This window comes from Apteryx mantelli, chromosome 16, assembly GCF_036417845.1.
Source record: "Apteryx mantelli isolate bAptMan1 chromosome 16, bAptMan1.hap1, whole genome shotgun sequence".
Taxonomy (NCBI): Eukaryota; Metazoa; Chordata; class Aves; order Apterygiformes; family Apterygidae; genus Apteryx; species Apteryx mantelli.
Window position 1 is genome coordinate 779,329 of NC_089993.1, and position 19,720 is coordinate 799,048.

At 55.6% G+C, this 19,720-nt stretch overlaps 1 protein-coding gene across 1 annotated transcript; it reads right to left on the minus strand.

The window, feature by feature from the left end:
* Positions 1-14,912: 14,912 nt before the first annotated feature.
* Positions 14,913-18,527, minus strand: NDUFB6 (NADH:ubiquinone oxidoreductase subunit B6). The gene is made up of 4 exons (XM_067306484.1): positions 18,291-18,527; positions 18,048-18,140; positions 16,943-16,987; positions 14,913-15,340 (listed from the first exon to the last, which is right to left on the minus strand). Exons 1-4 carry the CDS (start codon positions 18,468-18,470, stop codon positions 15,272-15,274), a joined length of 387 nt encoding a protein of 128 aa, XP_067162585.1. The 5' UTR covers positions 18,471-18,527; the 3' UTR covers positions 14,913-15,271.
* Between the last annotated feature and the right edge of the window lie 1,193 nt (positions 18,528-19,720).

Consider the following 19,720-nt stretch of genomic DNA (forward strand, 5'->3'; position numbering starts at 1 on the left):
GGAGGAAAAATACCCCTGCCATAGAGAGCTCTAGGGTTTGCCTGAGCATGTGAGAATCCCATGGGCCCAGCACCATCTTGGAGCTAGGCTGGAAACTGTAGCGAATGAATGCACGGACTCAGGAGGTTTTGCATCCTGAGACATTTATTGTTTATTTCTGAGCATATTTATACTAAAAAGTTAGCTACTTCAGCGGTTTTACAGATACACTTTGCTAAGCCAATCATCATGCAGATTATGTCACAGGTAGCCAATCATTACACCGATCATGCATGCAGCGATCATGCCTTGTATTTTGCTACTTGCTTCCTAGGTGGAGAAAAGCTGTCTTGTTCTTAACCTTGGTTCCCACTGGCTTCTGCTGGTTTATCTGTATTTTCTCAGGATGTATCATTCCCAGCTGCACCGGTGTCCTTGGGTATGTTTGTCTGAGGCTCCTGTTGCTTGCTACTTGCAACTTCCACCAGTTTAACCCTGTCATGACCCTCCACAGGAAACCAGTTGCTAATGCACAGATTCGCGGGACTTTTCATCAGCTCAGCCCGGCTTCTTGGCTCGAGCAGTGGCTGTTCCCGGACAGCCTGTGTCGAGGCGCCAGGCTGGAGCTGGAGGAAGGTGGTGCAGAAGCTGGAGTCTGGCTTCTGGAGGTCGGCATGGAGCCAGAGCCATGGGCATCAGCTGGAGGAAAACCTGTGCCAGGAGCCAGAGGTGCAGAAGGCCTGCCCTTATGCCCTCGCACCCAGGCCTGGGGGGCGGCGTGTGCCCGGCCTGGCCTGTGTCTGCCAAGAAGCTCTCGCAGGCCAGCACCGAGAGCGAGCAGGAGAGGCTTGGGCCCCGGGCCAGCAAAGAGGAGGCCACCAGGCACCAGGACAGCGGCTGGATGCCAAGGGGGACAAAAGGGGCTGCTCACGGGAGAAGAGGGCGCTGGTCAGCACTCGTCTGCCTGAGCCCTGCGCTTCATCCCCACACACTGTGCAGTATGCTGATGAAATCCTCTCTCTACCTAGCCTCTGTGTGGGTGTGCCCCTCTTCTGAGTGTGGGTGTGCAAACTGCCGGTGAACATCAAGTCAGACGAGGTGGTGAGGAAGACAGGGAGCCCTGGGAAAGGGCTTTTCTCCCGGCTATTGCCCTGCGGAGCCAGGATCAGAGTGTGTGTGTGTGTGTGCGCGCGCACAGGGGGACTGGGGAATGGAAGAGGCAGGCAGCGTCCCAGCCAAAGCATCATGGAGAGCTGCTCCCTGCCGTTGCAGCCTCCATTCCCCACGAGCAAGCCTGCCCCTGAAGCTGCTGGAGACTTCCAAAGCACGGCAGGGCGAGTGGGCAAGGAAGGCTGCCCTGAGGAGCAACAGGGGGAAGCAGAAGGAGGAGTTCATGTGGTAAGGGTCTCCCCAGGTGCATGGGGGTCCCCTCTCCTGCCATGCCCTTCAGTTGCCCTGGCAGCGGCCCCTGGAGAAAGAGGGACTTTCCCTGACAGCCCTCATGGCCTAGGAGCCGGCTTAGCAGCCTGGCCTTGAACAAGAGAGACGGCCTGTCCACCCAAGGGGTACTTGGTGGGCACTGCGAAGAGCATTTCAGCAGGGGACCCCAGGTCACAGGTCGCTGAAGGTAAAAAGATTGCTCAGCAGTCCTGGTGGGGCGGGGAGTCTGGCGTGGTGCCCCCATGCCCGCCCAGGCCACAAAGGCCCCAGCGGCCCTGGCAAGCTGGGAGCGGCGGTGTCCCACATCGGGGCCAAACCTGGCGGTGCCTGTGAGGTGGCGGGTTCCCGCAGCCCTCTGTGACACGGCGGGGCGTCACAGCGGGGCACCCGCCTCACAGCGACAGCTCCCTCTCCCCGCCGGGCCCCAGCCACACTCCGCGGCGAGGCCTGGGCGATGCCAGGGCCTGCTCTCGCCAGCGCTCTGCTCCGCAGGAGCTGCGGCTGCAGCAGCGCAGGAGTTGCCGGAGAGGAGACCAGAAGAGCATCTTTGGCCCCCTGCTGCAGTGCTAGCTGGAGCGAGGGGGCAAAGATGGTCAATTACCTGGTCCTTAACCCGCCTTTGGGGCCTGAGAAGTTCCCAACACTGAAGCAGTTCAGCACCAATGGTAAGGCCCTCAGGGCCCTTCCAGGAGTGCTGCTGCAGCCCAGATGTGGAGAGCCTGGGGCTGCGGGGTGGCTGTGGGGTGGCTGGAGGGGCCTGGCAGCTGCAAGGAGAGCCCCTTTTGACGGGGCCTTGTGGCTCAGGGCTCCCTCTGGCAGCCCCGACTCCTGGCTCCTGTGTGCGACTCTGCGCCGGCTCCCTGGGGCACGCGCAGGCAGAAGGGCCCGGGGCCAGGCTTGCTGCTCACCTCGCGGTGGGAACTGGCTGCCCCCAGCTCCCAGCGGGCGGAAGGAGCTGCAGCTGCTCAGGGGGCTGTGCAGAGTGCGTGCAGGCAGGGAGCAAAGATGGGGGGAACCGGCCCCTGCCAGGGAGCCTGCTGCCGATGGCCTGAGCCTGCGAGACTCCCGTGGGCCCAGCATCATCCTGACGCTGTGCTGGAAAGCCGTTGCTAAGGCACAGCAGTGTTCAAACAATTTGCGGGACTTTTCTTCAGCTCAGCCTGGCTTCTTGGGCAGGAGGCCAGGCCCTGCTGCTGCTGCCTCTGCTTGCTTCCCACTGCCTCGGGGCTCTCCAGATGGGCAGAGCAGGCTTGGAGCTCGGAGACCCCTTTGCACCACGTGTGTCAGAGGGCAGGTGCCCCTTCTCCAAAAGGCGCCCGAGGCCTGCCTTTCCTCCCCAGACCTCCCCGGGCTCAGTGCAGGCACCTTCTAGGCTGCAGGTGGTCCAAAGCTCAGCTGGGCAGCCCCAGCAGTGCCTGTGTGTGTTCTGGGCGGCGGGTGGGGGGCTCGAGCGCACTTGCCTGTTGCCTCCTTGCTTACGAGGGAGCTGCATGGGTGGGCTTGGCTGACTCGGAGCATGACACATCTTTCGCTTGCTTTGCAGACATCGTTAAAATCTGGGCTAGCGCATGCTACTACCTCAGAATACAGCTATTGCTGAACAGGGTGAGCCTTGCATCCTGCTCATCCGCTTGTCCCCGGAGGGCTTCAGCAGCCCTGACACCCACCTCTGTAGTGTGCAATTAGTCCTCCCCTTCCGAGAGAGCACAACAGCCACGAGGAATAACAGACCCTGCCCCCCCCCACCCCAACCCAAGAAGCACACACCCACTGAGGAGCTGGCCACAGCACAGCATCTCTGTAAAGAGAGAGAACAAAGGAGGTCCTGCTCTTGTCTGCACTGTCTGGGGCTTCTCTGGTCCTCCTGCCACCGGGGTTTTTATCCCTGGGTGTGAAGCCCCCAGCACGCAACCCAGTCACAGGGTATTATTTCCTCTGCCTTTCCTGCCCCAGTGGTGGTTCTGAGTGCAAGGAGGAGGGAGAGGAAAAGACCCAGCAGCTGTGGGTCTTGCCCAGAGCTTTCAAAGGGCCCCGTCTGGCCCCGTTGGATCTCAGGAGCAGGCAGGGCCCCAAGCACCATTGCCACGGTCACACAAGTCCACCAGAAGCCTTCCCCGCGCAGAACGCGCTTACTTTGGCTCCTGTGTTCTGCTTGCATTTCCAGGCGGTTGACATTGGAATTGGGACGCTTGCCGTCGTCAGAGACTATGTCAGTGTGGGAGAGGGCGAGGTTTTGGTTGTTCAAAGGCCTGTGTTCCAGCTGTGCAAGTTTCTGAAGCGATTCTACCGGCTCAGATATGCTCAGGGGGAAATTCCTGGTAAGAAGGCAGATGAATGCCCTTGCTCCCCCGGGGCAGCCCGTGCGCTGTGCTTCCTGGTGACATGTCTGTGACATGGCAGAGCCAAGGCTCTTCAAACTGGAGCGCGCTAAGCACGGTTCCCTGCCATGGGAACCGGCCCCTCTGCCCACCCTACTCCGCCACGCAACCAGGTGCTCATGCGAGGAGGCAAAGTTCCTCTTTGCCGCCTTCTGTCCTGAAGAAATCCTTGCGGCCCCCTTGGCACCTTTGTTTGCAGAGGCCTTGGAACACATGGCAGGAAGGGACCCCGTGAGCTCCCTTCTGCAGATGTCACCCGAGGTTAAACAGGACCACTCTCTGGCAGCGTATTGCCTGAGGGAGGGCCGGGAGCTGCTGACGCTCAGCCTCTGAGTCAGCTGAGGTGCTGTGGGAGGACTGGTTGCTTTGTGCTTGTTTCGCAGACGAGATCCCAGTTGTGCAGCTGAGCTTTGAGCAGATCGCCACGGACACCGGCTTCCTGCAAGAAGCAGTGCAGCGGTGCATAGAGGAGACCCTGCTCTTCTTTGCTGGAGCCCTGGCAGAAGGCAAGGAGGTCGAATTTGTCTTCAAGGATGTTGGCGTTCTTGCCGTACGAAGACAAGTGGTCAGCATGAGCTTTTTTGATCATTGCCTGGTGGAGGTGGATGCCACAGGCAACATGTTGCCAGCTCTTCTCACGGTGAGTTTGTCATTTCTCCGGTGAGCTACAAGGAGCTCTTTGGAAATCCTGTCAAAGCTCCTGCAAGCTGTTTGCTCCTGGCATGCCGTCACCCGCCTCACCACTTGGGCTGGCCACGCTCTCCATGAGCAACACCAGCTCTCGGTAGCATGTCGGCTCGTTTGAATGAGGGCCAAGCAGTACTGAAGAGAAGGTGGTATGAGGCTTTCTGAGAGGCAGCTCCTTCACTGAGCAGCAGGAAGGTTTGCTGCCCCTGTGAGCAACAAGCACGTGTCCTTAAGGTCGCCTCCCATGTCTCTGTCCCGTTGTAGGAGTCCAAGATGACGGATGTCGTCACCTTTGATACCAGAAACGACTTTCCTCGGGTCAGTTGTGACGGTGTCATCGTGCTGCCAAGGTGAGGATGCTCACTCCCGCAGCCCCGGCTGCCCAAGGGAGCAGCTTCTCAGCTCACGCTCGGGGGCCCCCTCTTGCCAAGGCTTGTCTTCTCACAAAGTTACTCGAGGCCAACCCTTTGCAAGGCAAGGCTCCCAGTTGCCTCCGTGCTTGCTGCTCCTCAGCTTGGGCAGGGCAGACGAAGGGGCTGGTGCGTCCTCGGTGGGCACTGAATGAGAGAGGGGGGGAGGCTCTCCAGTGGCAGCAAGGAGGCCTTGTGTAGCAATCAGCTCTCTCGCAGGAAGGCGAGGGAAGCACTGACAGAGGCTGATGGAGACCATGGGGCCCCTCCCGGCTTTGCCATCCTTCCCTGTGCCCCTCAGTTCCCACACGGGTTGCCTACCCCAAGGACTCGGCAGGAGCTCTAAAAGAGCTCTGTGATGAGACTATCAGTGCGAGCGGCCAAGGCACCGTGGTGCCCTTTATTCCATCAGGCGTCTTCTTTCCAGGTTTGCACTTGAGATCGCGGGCAAAGCATCTGTCCATGCACGTTCTCTCAAGCCCAGGGAAGACCTGGTGCCTGGCGAGCAGCATACCAGAAAAGGTAATGTCACAGCCCACTGCTGGCAGGGATTGTGCCTTCTCCTTTTGTCCTTGTGAGGGGTGGAGAGCCAAGGCTACAACACGATGCATGGGACAGGAGAAGGTGTTTGTGTGACTCTGCGTCCGCGGCCTGGTAAATCTCAAGTGACTCTTCCCAGCACATGCTCTGGGCACAGCCCAGCACTCCAAATGCGAGCTGATGCTCTGAGTTGCACTTGCGCTGGGGACTCCCTTCCCTCGTGTAGAGTGCCACCAGCCTTGTTGTCCAAGGTTAGCGTTTGCGCAGAAGGCAGTCAAAATGGAGAGGAAAGCATCAGCATCCTGGCTAGCAGAGTCTGCTGGGAGGTGTTAGTAATGGAGGGGTTTGCATAGCTCAGGGAAGCCAGGTGCTGGAGCTTGAGGAGGAAAACCGTCTGTGGATAACTGGAAGAAGCCTCCGGAGCCTTGCACGGCACGACCGAGCAGCTCCGCCGCTCACGCTTGCTTGCAGAGGCACAAAGAGGCTATTCTGAAGAGTTCTCTTGATTCCTGCTTGCAGTGAGCCTGCTCGATCCGGCCGTCCTGGCTCGACGAAGGATTTCCCTGGCCAAATTGGCATTGGAGGAGAGCGAGGAATTTAAAGGCAAGGAAGGTGGCCAAGGCAGGTGAGGCTCCTGGGGAAAGACTGGGGCAAGAGAAGGGGTGGAGGAGGATGGGCGAATGGACACTGTGCTCTTGTCCCCATGCGAGCGAGATGTTTCCTCTGTCCATGGTGCCCGTTGTGATGCCGAAAGGCTCTGCAACATCACAAGGACTCTTGTTCTGTTGCTGGGCACAGGGTTCTCCTGCAGAACCGCCTTGAGCTGCAGGAGCAGGGGCACGGGCTGTGAGCCCCGCCTGGAGGAAGCAGCTCCTACTCTGCTCCATGAGACTCACCCTGCTCTGTCTGTTCAGATTGCTGCCTGCAATTAAGGAGAACTCCTCCAAGGCAGACAAGCAGCCAAAGCCTCAAGCCCGACTCCAGCTTGTGTTCATCAGCCATCAGGAAAGGTACATGATAGGGATTTGCCACCGCTGCGTGGTATTTCAGGCTCCAGGCAGGGGGTGGAAGAGGGAGGTACACCACCACACACCACCACCTCCACCTTCCCTGCCCTCCTGCCCCTGCCTAAACCCCAGGAGCCTAACGCTGCAGGCTGTTGTGTTTCCGTGGCCTCCAGGGAGTGTGCTACCTCTGCACTGATCCGGCGGAAAGACGGCTCCAGTTGCGGGTGGCATCAAAGCGCAAAGAGATCGAAGCTGAAATATGGGGCCAATACTACGCAAACAGAACGAGGGCAAATACAGAGCAAGGCCAGGTATGGCAAGCACAAGTCGCCACACGCTGACAGAGAAGCAAATCTCCCCCGTTGGCTTCAGTGACCAAGAGGCTGAAGCCTTGAAAGCTCTGGTTGTTGGAAAGGACCGTTTTGGTCCTTGCGCTTAGCATGGCTTGTGCCATCACCAGGCACCTTGCCTGCTGTTCAGTCCCAATTCCTCCGGCCTGCCTTTTGGGGAAGAGCCCCAGCTGTGTGCAGCAGTGCTTTAGGGAAGTCTCTGCTGCCTTTGCAGACCACCTATCGTCAGGTGCGTGAGGATGCCGGGCCTCCTTCCCACATGCTGAGAAAGGCATATGACGAGAAGCTCAAGGAGAGGATGAAAGAAAGAGCCCCAAAGGATGCCAGCTGGAGAGTATCAGAAAGGAGGGAAGAGCCGTGCCTCCCAGAGAGAGCCCGGCAAGAGTAAGTGTGCGCTGGCTCCTGCAGAGGCCTGTAACCCCCAGAGGTGTCCAGACTTCCCTGGGCTACGGGGTTTGGCATACTCCACTTCCTCATGACGCAGGAACTCCCTGGGGTAGACGCCACCTTCAGGGGTGGCTGCAGCCCCATGCTAAGAGATGAAACTTGTCCTGACCTGAAGGCTGTGGGTACTAAAGGCAATGGGTGTGTGTGTATGTCCATGTGCGCACACACGGGGACTGGGGAATGGAAGAGGCAGGCAGCATCCCAGCCAGAATGTGATGGAGAACTTCTCCCTGCTGTTGCAGCCTCGGTTCCTCACAAGCAAGCCCACCTCGGAAAGCCTCTCTGCTGGAGACGTCCAAAGCACGGCAGGGCGAGTGGGCAAGGAAGGCTGCCCTGAAGAGCAACAGAGGGAAGGAGAAGGAGGAGTTCATGTGGTAAGGGTCTCCCCAGGTGCATGGGGGTCCCCTCTCCTGCCATGCCCTTCAGTTGCCCTGGCAGTGGCCCCTGGAGAAAGAGGGACTTTCCCTGACAGCCCTCAATGCCTGGGAGCTGGCTGAACAAGAGAGATGTCCTGTCCACCCAAGGGGTACTTGGTGAGCACTCCAAAGAGCATTTCAGCAGGGGACCTCTGAGGCGTGGGGGGCTGAAGCTGAAAGCATTGCTCAGCTGTTTGCCTCTCCCTTCCCAAAGCAGACAGCCTGTGCTTTTGCTCCCCGAGCGCTGACACCAAGGCACCCGGTGCGCAGCTACGACGCCCATTCGCTTCCGGGTCTCGGCCCTGCCTGACTTCACCCCGGCCTGATTTGCACTCTAGCTGACCTCCTTTGGACACACAGGCCCATGTCCCATCACACAGACCACTGCGCTGTCCTCAGCAGCACATCCGGGAACAGTTGCCTGAGAGAGGCCTGCAGCGTTTCTCTCCCGCCTCCCTCACCATTGAGCTGAAGGCCTTTGTTTTGCATCCTTTAGCAAGGGTAGAGAGAGGAAGCACAGAAGTGCAGGTGTTGGGGGCTGGGATAGGCATGGCAGGGCCCGCACAGGGACCAGGAGTGCTGGGCTGCGAGCACTTGTTAGTGGTGGTTGTTGGTGGGCATGCTGGCCAGGAGCAGCTTTCTGCTCTTGTTCTCTCCCTCGGCATAGTGGCAATTAGGGAAGAAAGGGGAAGCCTCGTGGTGCCGGTGCTGTGGGCCTGCGATCGGCATGCCAGAGCCAGCACAGGTGTCCAGGAGAGCTGGTCTGTGAGCCATTGTTACTGGTTGCAGTGGCTGAGCCCCCATCCATCCATCCATCCATCCATCCTTCACTAATTTGTGCGTCCCTCCTGGGAGACTCCCATCTCTCCCATACCACTGGCTGTCCTGGGCTCACAGGTGTCCCCACTGTGGCCCTTCTCCTGGCCCACAGGCCCTGCTGGGAGGTGAGGGATGGGTTTCCTGTGGGGTCGCTCCCTTCCCTGTGGGGGCCCTTCTCTGTGGTTCCCCCAGCCTGCTCCTGGCCTGGGAAGCGCAGGGCTGTCCTGCTCCCTCTTGCTTGCCGCTGGTCTCTCTGGCATGGTGTGCTCGCCTTCTTCATAATGCTGGGCTGCTCCTGCAGATGGGAACTCTGCAGGCAGCTGGAGTCCCGGTGTCCTGGCTGTCGCCCAAGGCCTGTGCCTGCCAGGGCTGCAGGGGAGCTGGGCCCCTCACCACAGCCACACATCATTCAGCTGCAAGGTGGCCTTTAGGCCTGGGCATGGGGGCACCGTTGCTCAGGGCACCGAGGGTCCCCTGCTCTCTTACGGGTGATGAGAAGCAGGTGTCCGGCTGCAGGGGCAGGCTCCCTGCCACTGAAGGCAGGTCCCTGGGCCCGCTGCTGTGTTGCAACTTTGGCTGTATGCTGTGCAGCAGGGCCACCTGGGAGAGGCAGTGGCAGCTGCTCACACTGTGGCCAAGCCCCCTGGCCTCTAGCTAGCCAGAATCACCTTCCTCTTTGGGCTCTAGCCTCCAGCAGGCTGCATGTACAGACCTCGAGATGCTGACATTGTGTCCCGGCCTACCCTCCAGGGTGAGTGTCTTCTCCTGGGACACTAGGATGGCCAGCTCATCCTGCTCCTCAGCCACATTGGAGCTGGGATCAAGGTCCCCTTTGAGCCAAGCGGGCTCTTCCCCATCCCTGCGGAGAGAGCAGCACGAGTGTTGCCAGCCCAGCTGGCTGCAAACACTGCAATACTTTGCCCTCTGTGCCCGCTGGCTCACACCTCCCAGCTGCTGATCCCACACAAGCTGCCCTCCATCAGCCCCTTCCTCCAGCGAGAGGGCACAGCGTGTGGAGGAGACTCCTTCCCCAGCATGGGGGCTGCCCCAGAAGAGACCGAGAGCCTGGGACTGCTCGGCCCAGCCGCAGCTGCCCCGACCTCGCGCTGGGCAGCCAGGCCAATGAGCTTGCCGGGCCAGCTCCTGCAGAGCCCAAGAGAGACGTCAGCGCTGAGGCCAGCTCCGCCACCCCCTGGGGCTCGTGTACAGCCAACCGTGGTGGGAGCCTTCCCGGTGGCACTGATCCCGTTCCAGTGACAAAGCTGAAGCTGGGACAAGACTTGTGGAAGAAGCTGTGGGTACACACGGCAAAGAAGACGGTGGAGACCAGCCTGGGAATAGTCCCTGCCTTGGTGTGGTGATCTGAGGAGAAAACGCTGGCGCTGGCATGCCTCTTCCAGCCCCACGACACCTGCACCTCCGTGCTTCCTCTCGCTACCCAAAATGACACAATGCCTGCCCCTAGTTTTGCCTCCAAAACCTGCCTCTTGCCAAGGTCGTCACCAGCCACCCCAGGCAAAACTGCTCGCAGCCCAGTTATGTTGTGCACTGCCTATGCCAGCCCCACCACAGATGCACTCTGTGCTTCCTCTCTGCCCCAAATGACTTCCTGTCTAACAGGAAAACAGCACCCAAACGTGGCTTTTCACCAAACTGCTCACCTAGCACAACCACCAGCAGTTCCTAGGAGCTGATGGTCTCTTGGGTCCATAGGCTGCCCCTGGAATACCTATTCCAGCCCCGCAACACCTGCAACTCTGCTCTTCTTCTCTCTACCCAAAGTGACACCACGCCTCCCTGAAGATTCAAATCCAAATGGTCTTGTTCACCAAACTCCTCTCTCTACCCAAAATGCCTAGGTGCAAATTCTGATCCAAAAGGTGCTTCTTGCCAAGGTGCACACCTGCTAGGAGCACTAACTGTTGCACACAGTCCAGGTCTCTTGGGCCCATTCTCTGGCCCTGCCAGGCCTATTCCAGACCCACAACACCTGCACCCCTGCCGTCACTGTCACCCTCACGGTCAAGAAGTGTTTTCTCAGGTTCAGATGGACCTTCCTGTGTTTCAGTTTGTGCCCGTTGCCTCGCGTCCTATCGCTGGGCATCACTGAAAAGAGTCTGGCCCCATCCTCTTGACACTCTCCCTTTAGATATTTGTATACATTGATAAGATCCTCTCTCAGCCTTCTCTTCTCCAGGCTAAACGGGCCAAGCTCTCTCAGCCTTTTCTCATAAGAGAGATGCTCCAGTCCCCTAATCATCTTTGTAGCCCTTCGCTGGACTTGCTCCAGTAGCGCCACATCCCTCTTGTACTGGGAAGCCCAGAGCTGGACACAGTACTCCAGATGCCGCCTCACCAGGCCTGAGGAGAGGGGGAGGATCACCTCCCTCGACCTGCTGGCAACACTCTTCCTATCACTAGTTTGCTGAACCCTTTACATGATAATTTGTTACTATTGCGGGCTTACGAGCAAAATAGTTACCTAACCCACTGTGAGAGTGCTCACCCTGTTGCCGGGGCCTCAGACAAGGAGTCTCAAACTGGGGAGGGAAAGGGGGGAACTGTTGCCAGGAGCTTCACACAAGAATTCACCCAAGGACACAATTCTCGCAACTGTAACTGATACATTCTAAAGCAGTTCAGAGAAACCAGTTGAAACCAGTGATAGGAACAAGACAGCTTTCTCAAGCAAAGAAATGAGCCAAGCCAAGACCATCTATGGAAAAGGAGCTCAGAGTTCATGGAGAAGGCACCTCTTCAGCAACCACTAGGGACCACCGGAGACTCCCATAGAAGCCCCCCAGAGACTCAGACCGCATGCATAATGACTATGTAAATATGATAATTAGTTCCAGGAAATAGAATGCATATGTATAATCATTCCGGGAAATTTAATGCATGTGTATGTAACAAAGCAATATCAACTTTGCCTAATGCAACATAGGGCATGCACGCTGGGCGGAGCGATCCCCCGCGCACCCGGCGCCGTACTAAAGAGAATGCCTGCTTCTTGATGCTACATTGGTGTTAAGGAGTTTTACTCCCCATTTCGGTGACAATCCTTCCTCCCCTGTCGTGATGGGGTGTCCCCTGAATTGCACTGGGAAGCACGAGAGCCTGAGCAGCCAGCTGATGGTGGCTCTGCTTCAAAGGCTGCTTGGGTGAGTTGACGTATTTGTACGTTCACGCTGGGAAGTTTGCTCTATACCATCCCGACGGCTTGTTTTGCTTCCTGGGCAAGGGTTTACTTAATTCCAAAGAGTTTTGGTCTTACCAGGTGTGAGAAGCAGTTACTTATAAGACGGCAAGGAGAGCAGACCTCATTCTTTTGTGTTCTTGAGTAGCTGGCATATGTGTTGCTGTTGCATGAGCCTAATGCTGCTGCTGCCAGCCTACATGGGGACTTCGCATGAGCACTTTGTTAGGCGCAAAGCCTGAGCACCAGTCCAGTGAACAGTCACACCACAAACACTAAAAATTACTTGGAGCCAGTAATAGGAGGGACATCTCTCCTTAGGGAGAGAGGCAGAGTTTCTCTTATTTGGAGGGGGAGACAGCTTTAAATGGGATCCATTTCTTGCTTCTGCTCTCCATTTGTTTACATTTTGCACTTCTCTTTACCTTCAGCTAGGGAAATTAATCTCGAAAGAAAGTATTGCATCTTTCCCTTCTTCTGTAGGCATCTATGGTAGCAAAATAGAACACAAGCCAAGAAAAGCAAGCCAAAGCAAAATACAGCCCACAATATCCACAGCATTGGAATGGATTACTTCCGTGCCGCTCCTGGGAGGCAAAACTAACAAACAATTGCTAGTAGTAGTCACTTTGTGATTCCTGCCAGAACGTCTCCTCCTATTTTTGTTGACTTTAAGGGTCCAATTGGTCGCATTTTTCCTTTTCTTTTCAGTTTTTCCACTGATCTCATTATTCTTCATGAGTAATTTGGCAGTTCTCCATCTGTGTGCATTATTGATCAATTCCATCCATTCTTTAAAAGAAATGGACAGATTTAATAATTTAAAGAAGAATTGCTACATGTAGGTATAGATTTGCATCCTCTTGTTCTTTGTTACTTTAAAGAGAAATGCTGGGTGTAATGTTTGCGTAAAATTCATGCGCTGTAGGGGTCACTTTTGGAAACATTCAGCACACTGGTTAAGCTTTGTCTATTCAATGTATTAAGTGTTCTCCAATACTCCTCTCTGCTGTCTTCCTTCAACATGACTTTTATTCTGGGGCAGTCATAATATTTTACTGTTTGTTATTCACTCCTCCCAGATTCCAGCTATGCTTACACAGTCATGTGAAAATCGCAGGCAACAATACTATCACTAGGTCTAGCAGCTTCTCTTTGAGTTGCTCTCCAGGTTGGGGCCCCAGGCGCCTCCCATGCCGCTCCACTCCGGCACTCTTGCTGTCCACATCCAGATGCCGGAGGCCCTGTTCCTGCCCCAGGAGGCCCTGGAGCTCCATGTCTGGGCAAAGAGGCTCCAGCATGAGTGGGGCTTGCCCAGCTTGTCTGCAAAGTCGCTGGGCGCGTTTACCCCCCAGGCACCAGAATCAGCCGCCAAAAAACACCGACCAGAGTTCCACATCCAGCTCCTCCTGCAGAATCCACCCTGCGCACCCCAAGGCAGCTGGCACTGCTTGGAGCCACAGCCGGACCCCTTCCCGCACGACCAGACCAGCCAGTATGTGTGAAGAAGTACTGCAAGGTCCAGCTTGGCACTTCCCCTGCCCTGGTGTCACAATCCCAGAGAGCAGTGCCTGGGGAGGGGCGGGGGGCAGCTTGCCCAGGCGATCGCCCCCAGCCAGAAAGCCCTGGTGCCCAGCAAGGCAGGGAGCAGACCAGGGCGAAGCAGTGGCTGTTCCCGGACAGCCTGTGTCGAGGCGCCAGGCTGGAGCTGGAGGAAGGTGGTGCAGAAGCTGGAGTCTGGCTTCTGGAGGTCGGCATGGAGCCAGAGCCATGGGCATCAGCTGGAGGAAAACCTGTGCCAGGAGCCAGAGGTGCAGAAGGCCTGCCTTTATGCCCTCGCACCCAGGCCTGGGGGGCGGCGTGTGCCCGGCCTGGCCTGTGTCTGCCAAGAAGCTCTCGCAGGCCAGCACCGAGAGCGAGCAGGAGAGGCTTGGGCCCCGGGCCAGCAAAGAGGAGGCCACCAGGCACCAGGACAGCGGCTGGATGCCAAGGGGGACAAAAGGGGCTGCTCACGGGAGAAGAGGGCGCTGGTCAGCACTCGTCTGCCTGAGCCCTGCGCTTCATCCCCACACACTGTGCAGTATGCTGATGAAATCCTCTCTCTACCTAGCCTCTGTGTGGGTGTGCCCCTCTTCTGAGTGTGGGTGTGCAAACTGCCGGTGAACATCAAGTCAGACGAGGTGGTGAGGAAGACAGGGAGCCCTGGGAAAGGGCTTTTCTCCCGGCTATTGCCCTGCGGAGCCAGGATCAGAGTGTGTGTGTGTGTGTGCGCGCGCACAGGGGGACTGGGGAATGGAAGAGGCAGGCAGCGTCCCAGCCAAAGCATCATGGAGAGCTGCTCCCTGCCGTTGCAGCCTCCATTCCCCACGAGCAAGCCTGCCCCTGAAGCTGCTGGAGACTTCCAAAGCACGGCAGGGCGAGTGGGCAAGGAAGGCTGCCCTGAGGAGCAACAGGGGGAAGCAGAAGGAGGAGTTCATGTGGTAAGGGTCTCCCCAGGTGCATGGGGGTCCCCTCTCCTGCCATGCCCTTCAGTTGCCCTGGCAGCGGCCCCTGGAGAAAGAGGGACTTTCCCTGACAGCCCTCATGGCCTAGGAGCCGGCTTAGCAGCCTGGCCTTGAACAAGAGAGACGGCCTGTCCACCCAAGGGGTACTTGGTGGGCACTGCGAAGAGCATTTCAGCAGGGGACCCCAGGTCACAGGTCGCTGAAGGTAAAAAGATTGCTCAGCAGTCCTGGTGGGGCGGGGAGTCTGGCGTGGTGCCCCCATGCCCGCCCAGGCCACAAAGGCCCCAGCGGCCCTGGCAAGCTGGGAGCGGCGGTGTCCCACATCGGGGCCAAACCTGGCGGTGCCTGTGAGGTGGCGGGTTCCCGCAGCCCTCTGTGACACGGCGGGGCGTCACAGCGGGGCACCCGCCTCACAGCGACAGCTCCCTCTCCCCGCCGGGCCCCAGCCACACTCCGCGGCGAGGCCTGGGCGATGCCAGGGCCTGCTCTCGCCAGCGCTCTGCTCCGCAGGAGCTGCGGCTGCAGCAGCGCAGGAGTTGCTGGAGAGGAGACCAGAAGAGCATCTTTGGCCCCCTGCTGCAGTGCTAGCTGGAGCGAGGGGGAAAGACGGTAAAGAAGGTGGCGCAAGGGTTTCCAATAGGCATCTGCTTCGCTGAGCAGCAGGAATGTTTGCTGCCCTTGTGAGCAACAAGCACATGGCCGAATGCCCCACTACCAGTGTTGAAGAAATTCTGAATCCTTTTGGGTTATGTCAGAACAGAAGCTTTATTTACTATAGGTAGCTATGGGAGAGAGCACATGGCCGCAAAGGCGACAAGAAGAGAGAGGAGTAAGTGTGCGCTAACATAGTCTGGTCATGCACAGTGGCAGCCCTGCTCTTTACTCCTTCCTTCTTCTATCCACACCAGAGATTAGCAGTAAAATTCACTGAAGGAAAAGGAAACTCCCATATGAGTAGCAACTGAAACAAAATTGACGAGGCGGAAAGTAAATGAAGGAAAAGATGAAGGGGTGCAGAATAGAGAGTCATTTATAGAACAGATAAAGTAGCTGCAGTTATCGCCTTGTTTGCTGAAGAAGGAAATCAGCACTTAACCATCAGTGGTGACCACCAGGTTCTTCTTTCAGGGGTGGAAAAACTTCTCCTGTCTCTAAAATTCTGTCCCCCTAATGGAAACAAAGAGAGCGTTGCAAGTATTTTCTCATACACGAAATGTATTCCTTTACACCATATATTCTTTCAGTTAAGCTCTAACTGTCCCCACTTCCAGACAAAAATTCAAGTTATTCAGAACACTCTTCACACCCACTTTCATTCACTCAACCTTTCTAAAGATGTTGAAATAACATCACATCCAAATTATCTGAAATCTGTACTTGCTTTACACTTTTTTCCTTTCTTTTCAGCTGCAGCATGGAAGCCAAATGGTTTAAAGAGAATATTGCTTTAAGAAGTGGATTTACAAGACTGCATAACCACATACGGCAAGGTATGACTTTTGGTAAGTCTCAAAAATAGTCTCCAAACCCCAAATCCTGTGATACCTGAAGAGCTATATAATCCTTCAAAAAAATCAATATGATGCCTGATTTCTACTTGTTAAAGATTCAGGCACTGTCTTGGCCTACTGAGCTGACATAAGCAGAGTAATTAGGTTCATGTCAGAGGCCCACAGTTGGACCTTCAGTATGTTGCTATGTAGTTGTTAAGAATGGAACTGTTGTTAGATAAAGCACAATTAGACAGGTGTTACAGACAAAAAAGGTGCAACTGGCAGAAATAGCAAAACTAGACTTATACAAGAATATTTGCCCACCTCAGTACACCAATCAATGAGAAACAGCTCAGAGAGGTCCAGCAGCAATTAAGACCAAACAACCCAGCAGATACTCTCCACCTCATAAACTCATCCACCTCAGTGGTCAGTGGCATGACTCTAGCTGTGGGGACAGCTGAGCGTGGAGGGCCTCCAGGGATGCCTGGGACCAAGCTCACACAGCTGGAACCAGCACTCTTTACCTCTCCGTGCCGAGTGGCGGTTTTCAGTACTTAGGAGTAGGTTGAAATAACCACTTTTCTATAACTTTGTATTGTTCCATATACATTGATAATCACATTTCCACAGAGGCACTAAACATCCCAGCTCCTTCACACACATCCTGTTACTGCATAGTAATTAATCCATGCATTTAGTCTGTCCTGACTTAGACCACAGAAGGCACACAAGTTGGGCTTGCCCCTTTCAGAGTTGAAGGATGCAGCCATGGGTTTCACCAGCACTTCATAACATTACAGACACAGCACTTCAGCTCCCTATAAAATTGGGCACAAGCAGCAAACTGAGAACCAAATAGGAAATCTTCAGATTTCAATAAGCTCTTTAGCTAGTGTCCTCTGTATGTACTTCTCCAGAGACAGAACCTTCTCCATTCACTATGGGAGATCCCGTAAAGGAAGTGAATGTTTGTGTTTTCTGCCCAGGATTGCCGTGTGCCATCAGCCAGGTACTGAAAGTTAGTAGTTACAGAAGGAAGGTGCCACTGAAACAAGGATTGACTGTCCACTCCAAGGGGAAGATGAAGAGTGCTCACAAGTCCTGTAATCATTACTCAGTGCTGTTTCAGGACAACCTGTTCACAGTATTGAGCACATCCTTTTAGACATAATCTCTGCAAACCTACTGCACAAACCTGCACCTTTTCTCCCCAAGCCACCTCTTTTTCTGCCTGTATTTTATGAAGCTGGAAGATAAATATTAACAAACTTACTGGGAATATCCGTGGATTTGATTCAACAGCACCATACGGCGTTTTCTGAAGGGGGCAGGCGGAAGGAAGGGAGGATGAGAGAAGGAGGGAGAAAGAAGAAGTATTACTCAGATGATGTATGAAAGATTTCCAAAATGTGGAACATGACCCTTCTAAAATACAAGCTCCACAGAGTAAAGATCACGTTAGGCCTGCTTCTTCCCACAAGGCAAATACCTGAGGCTAACCAAATCAGAACTCTCAAGCAAGACATGACTATAGAAATGGAAGGTCCCTCCCATCATCAATTTACTGTCCATTTCCCTTCTCCCATCAATAGTTGCAGTCTGGTTGTTGCCAGGCTCACCATTTCTCCAGGAAAGTAACAATCACCAGTCACAGCTTTCTGGCTCACAAGGAGGCAATACAGTGAAAACTGGTCATTACCATAAGAGATCAAAAAATATTTTCATAGCACCCAAAAAACGAAAAACAAGTGATGAACACGCTGTGAGAAGTCACCCTACCCAGCAGTAAATGCTTAACCAATCCGTTCATAAAATCCCTGTGATAGTTAGTGTAATTTGCCCCTCTCTCTACAAGAAAGCTTCTTCCACGGTTTAAGGAATTTCCTTCATACTCTTTTAAGCCCCTTATTCACATCTTCTCTACAGGGAGCACAGATTTCACCCTCTTCTTCCCAGCTAGCTATCCTTTATATCTTTAGGAGACTATTTCCCCCCTTGTTTTTTTTGTCCTCCAGACTGCTTAACTCCAGGTCTTGCCTCTCCTAACAATACATGTTGAACAAGCATTTAATCATTAGGAAACGTGACGCAGGCTGCTGAAGCCTGAGTTGTCTCGACCATTCCAGACAATGTACTCCAACCACTCCATTTTCATGGAAGTTTGAGAGCTGCCCGCATGACTCCCCGGGCCACGCTCTGCACAGTCAGACACCACCTCCCACCCGGGCCAGGGCTCTCAGGGCTGAGGACACCTTTTGGGTGTGGGTGGCTGGCAAACCCTCCGCAGCATTAGCAGTGGCACAGGGAGTGCAGCCCGCCACCCGGGGGGCCAGGGCCAGCCAGGCCCGGGCCAGCCCCGCCGCGGAGCCCGCACCTACCATAACGTGGTACTTGACGTAGTAGAGGACGATCCAGGCAGGGATCAGGAACCGCGTTATGGCGAAGGTGCTGGCTTGGTACGCCCTGAAAACCTGCGGGCGACAGGGACACGCATCCGCTCCAGTCCAGCGCCAACCCCGCCTCGGGGGGCCGGGAGCCCCAGCGCGGCAGCCGCGATGCCGCGCAGAGCTCGGACGGGCCGGGGCCGCAGAGGCCGGGGCGCCCGCCGCCCCGTCGCTCACCTGGAGCCGCCACAGGCCGCCGGGCTGCAGGAAGCGCTCCCAGAAGGCGGCCACGGGCCCGAGCTGCCGCCGGGGCAGGACGGGCTCCCGCTCGCTGAGCTCCTGGTCCCGCAGCCAGCGGCGCCGCAGGGCACGGAGCTGCTGCAGCCGCAGCTTCTCATCCGCGCTGAAGCCACCCATGGCGCCGCCCGGCCCCGACCGCTAACGGGCGCCGTGTCCTTGGCGACGTCGCGCGGCGATGACGTCCGTGCCCCGTCGCTGCCGGGAGGGATGCGCGGCGGCGGCGGCGCTGGCGGCCCCTGGCGGCCGGCGGACTCGCGGCAGAAGCTGAGCGCGGTGACCCGCCCCGGCCCCGCCCCCGGGCGGGCGGGTGGCGGGAGGAGGGAGGTGCCCCTCCCCCGGGGCAGGCCCCGCCCCCGGCCCGCCCCGGGTCCCGCCCCGGGCAGGCGGGTGGCGGAGGGGGGAGGCGCCCCCTGCAGCCCCTTCTCTGCAGAGACTGGTGGCGGCCAGCGATACCCCGTGCTCCAGCAGGTCAAAGAAGGAATTTTTTGATTCCTCCACCGACATAACGATAAAAAACCCTTTGATTGGTCTTCATCTCTTGCCTGCCAAACGTTGGTTTTCTTTCCTCAGGAGGGGCTACCGGTGTGCACAGTGCCTGCATTCAGAGTTATTTCTTCTGTGATATTATTGCATGACTTACAGACCCTACTACCCACTGTAACTTGGTTTAAAATAAGCTTCTTGTTAAGGGATGTTAGCGCTGGGACCCAGGGATTCCACTACCATTTGGAGTGTAAAATGTAGCTAGTGTAGCTTTCCAAACATGAGGACTAACATGAGGACTTTTTTCATTAATAGTCATGGCTCCTGATTGTCATTTGTCAAAATCAGAATCTGGCTTAACTCTGCTCTTGTTTAGACCATGTACACTGATACCAAGGGAGTTAAATGGAATTTATACCCGAGTAGTGGAAAAAGGCTCTGAACTGTGCATGTTTTACAGAAGTTTCAGTGTGGAGGGATTGCAGCTTTGATGACTAACATTTCCCTTTGATTCACTTTTCTGTATAAGAACGAGATTTGCAAAACTTTCAGATTCCTGTTTATTTCAGCAGTAGTTAAGCATGCATGTAATTCTCAAAATCCCAGTAAACATCAATGTGTCTTTGAAATCTCTATCTCTTTGTGATCTCCGGAAATAAGTTGTTGCTAATCAGATGGAAGAAAACATTGTTTCAAGGCACAACAATGGGGAACTTTCTATTCTTATGGCAACAGGAATTAGTTTTCAGTCAAATTTGAATTTTTCATAGAAGTAAGTATTTTCACATAAAATAACTACTTTGCTTAAAACTAAAAGGATTCAAGACAATGATTATATAAAACAAAATTAATGGCAAAAACCTGCATATGAGTCATCTACATTA

Bases quoted from the DNA above. Each gene is read 5' to 3' on its own strand.
- NDUFB6 (XM_067306484.1), bottom strand. From the start codon at position 18,470: ATGGGTGGCTTCAGCGCGGATGAGAAGCTGCGGCTGCAGCAGCTCCGT. The intron at 16,988-18,047 runs GTAGGTGCGGGC...TGCCCCCTTCAG, and splicing joins ACGTCAAGTACCACGTTATG to AAAACGCCGTATGGTGCTGT. The intron at 15,341-16,942 runs GTAAGTTTGTTA...TGTTTCCATTAG, and splicing joins CAAATCCACGGATATTCCCA to GGGGACAGAATTTTAGAGAC.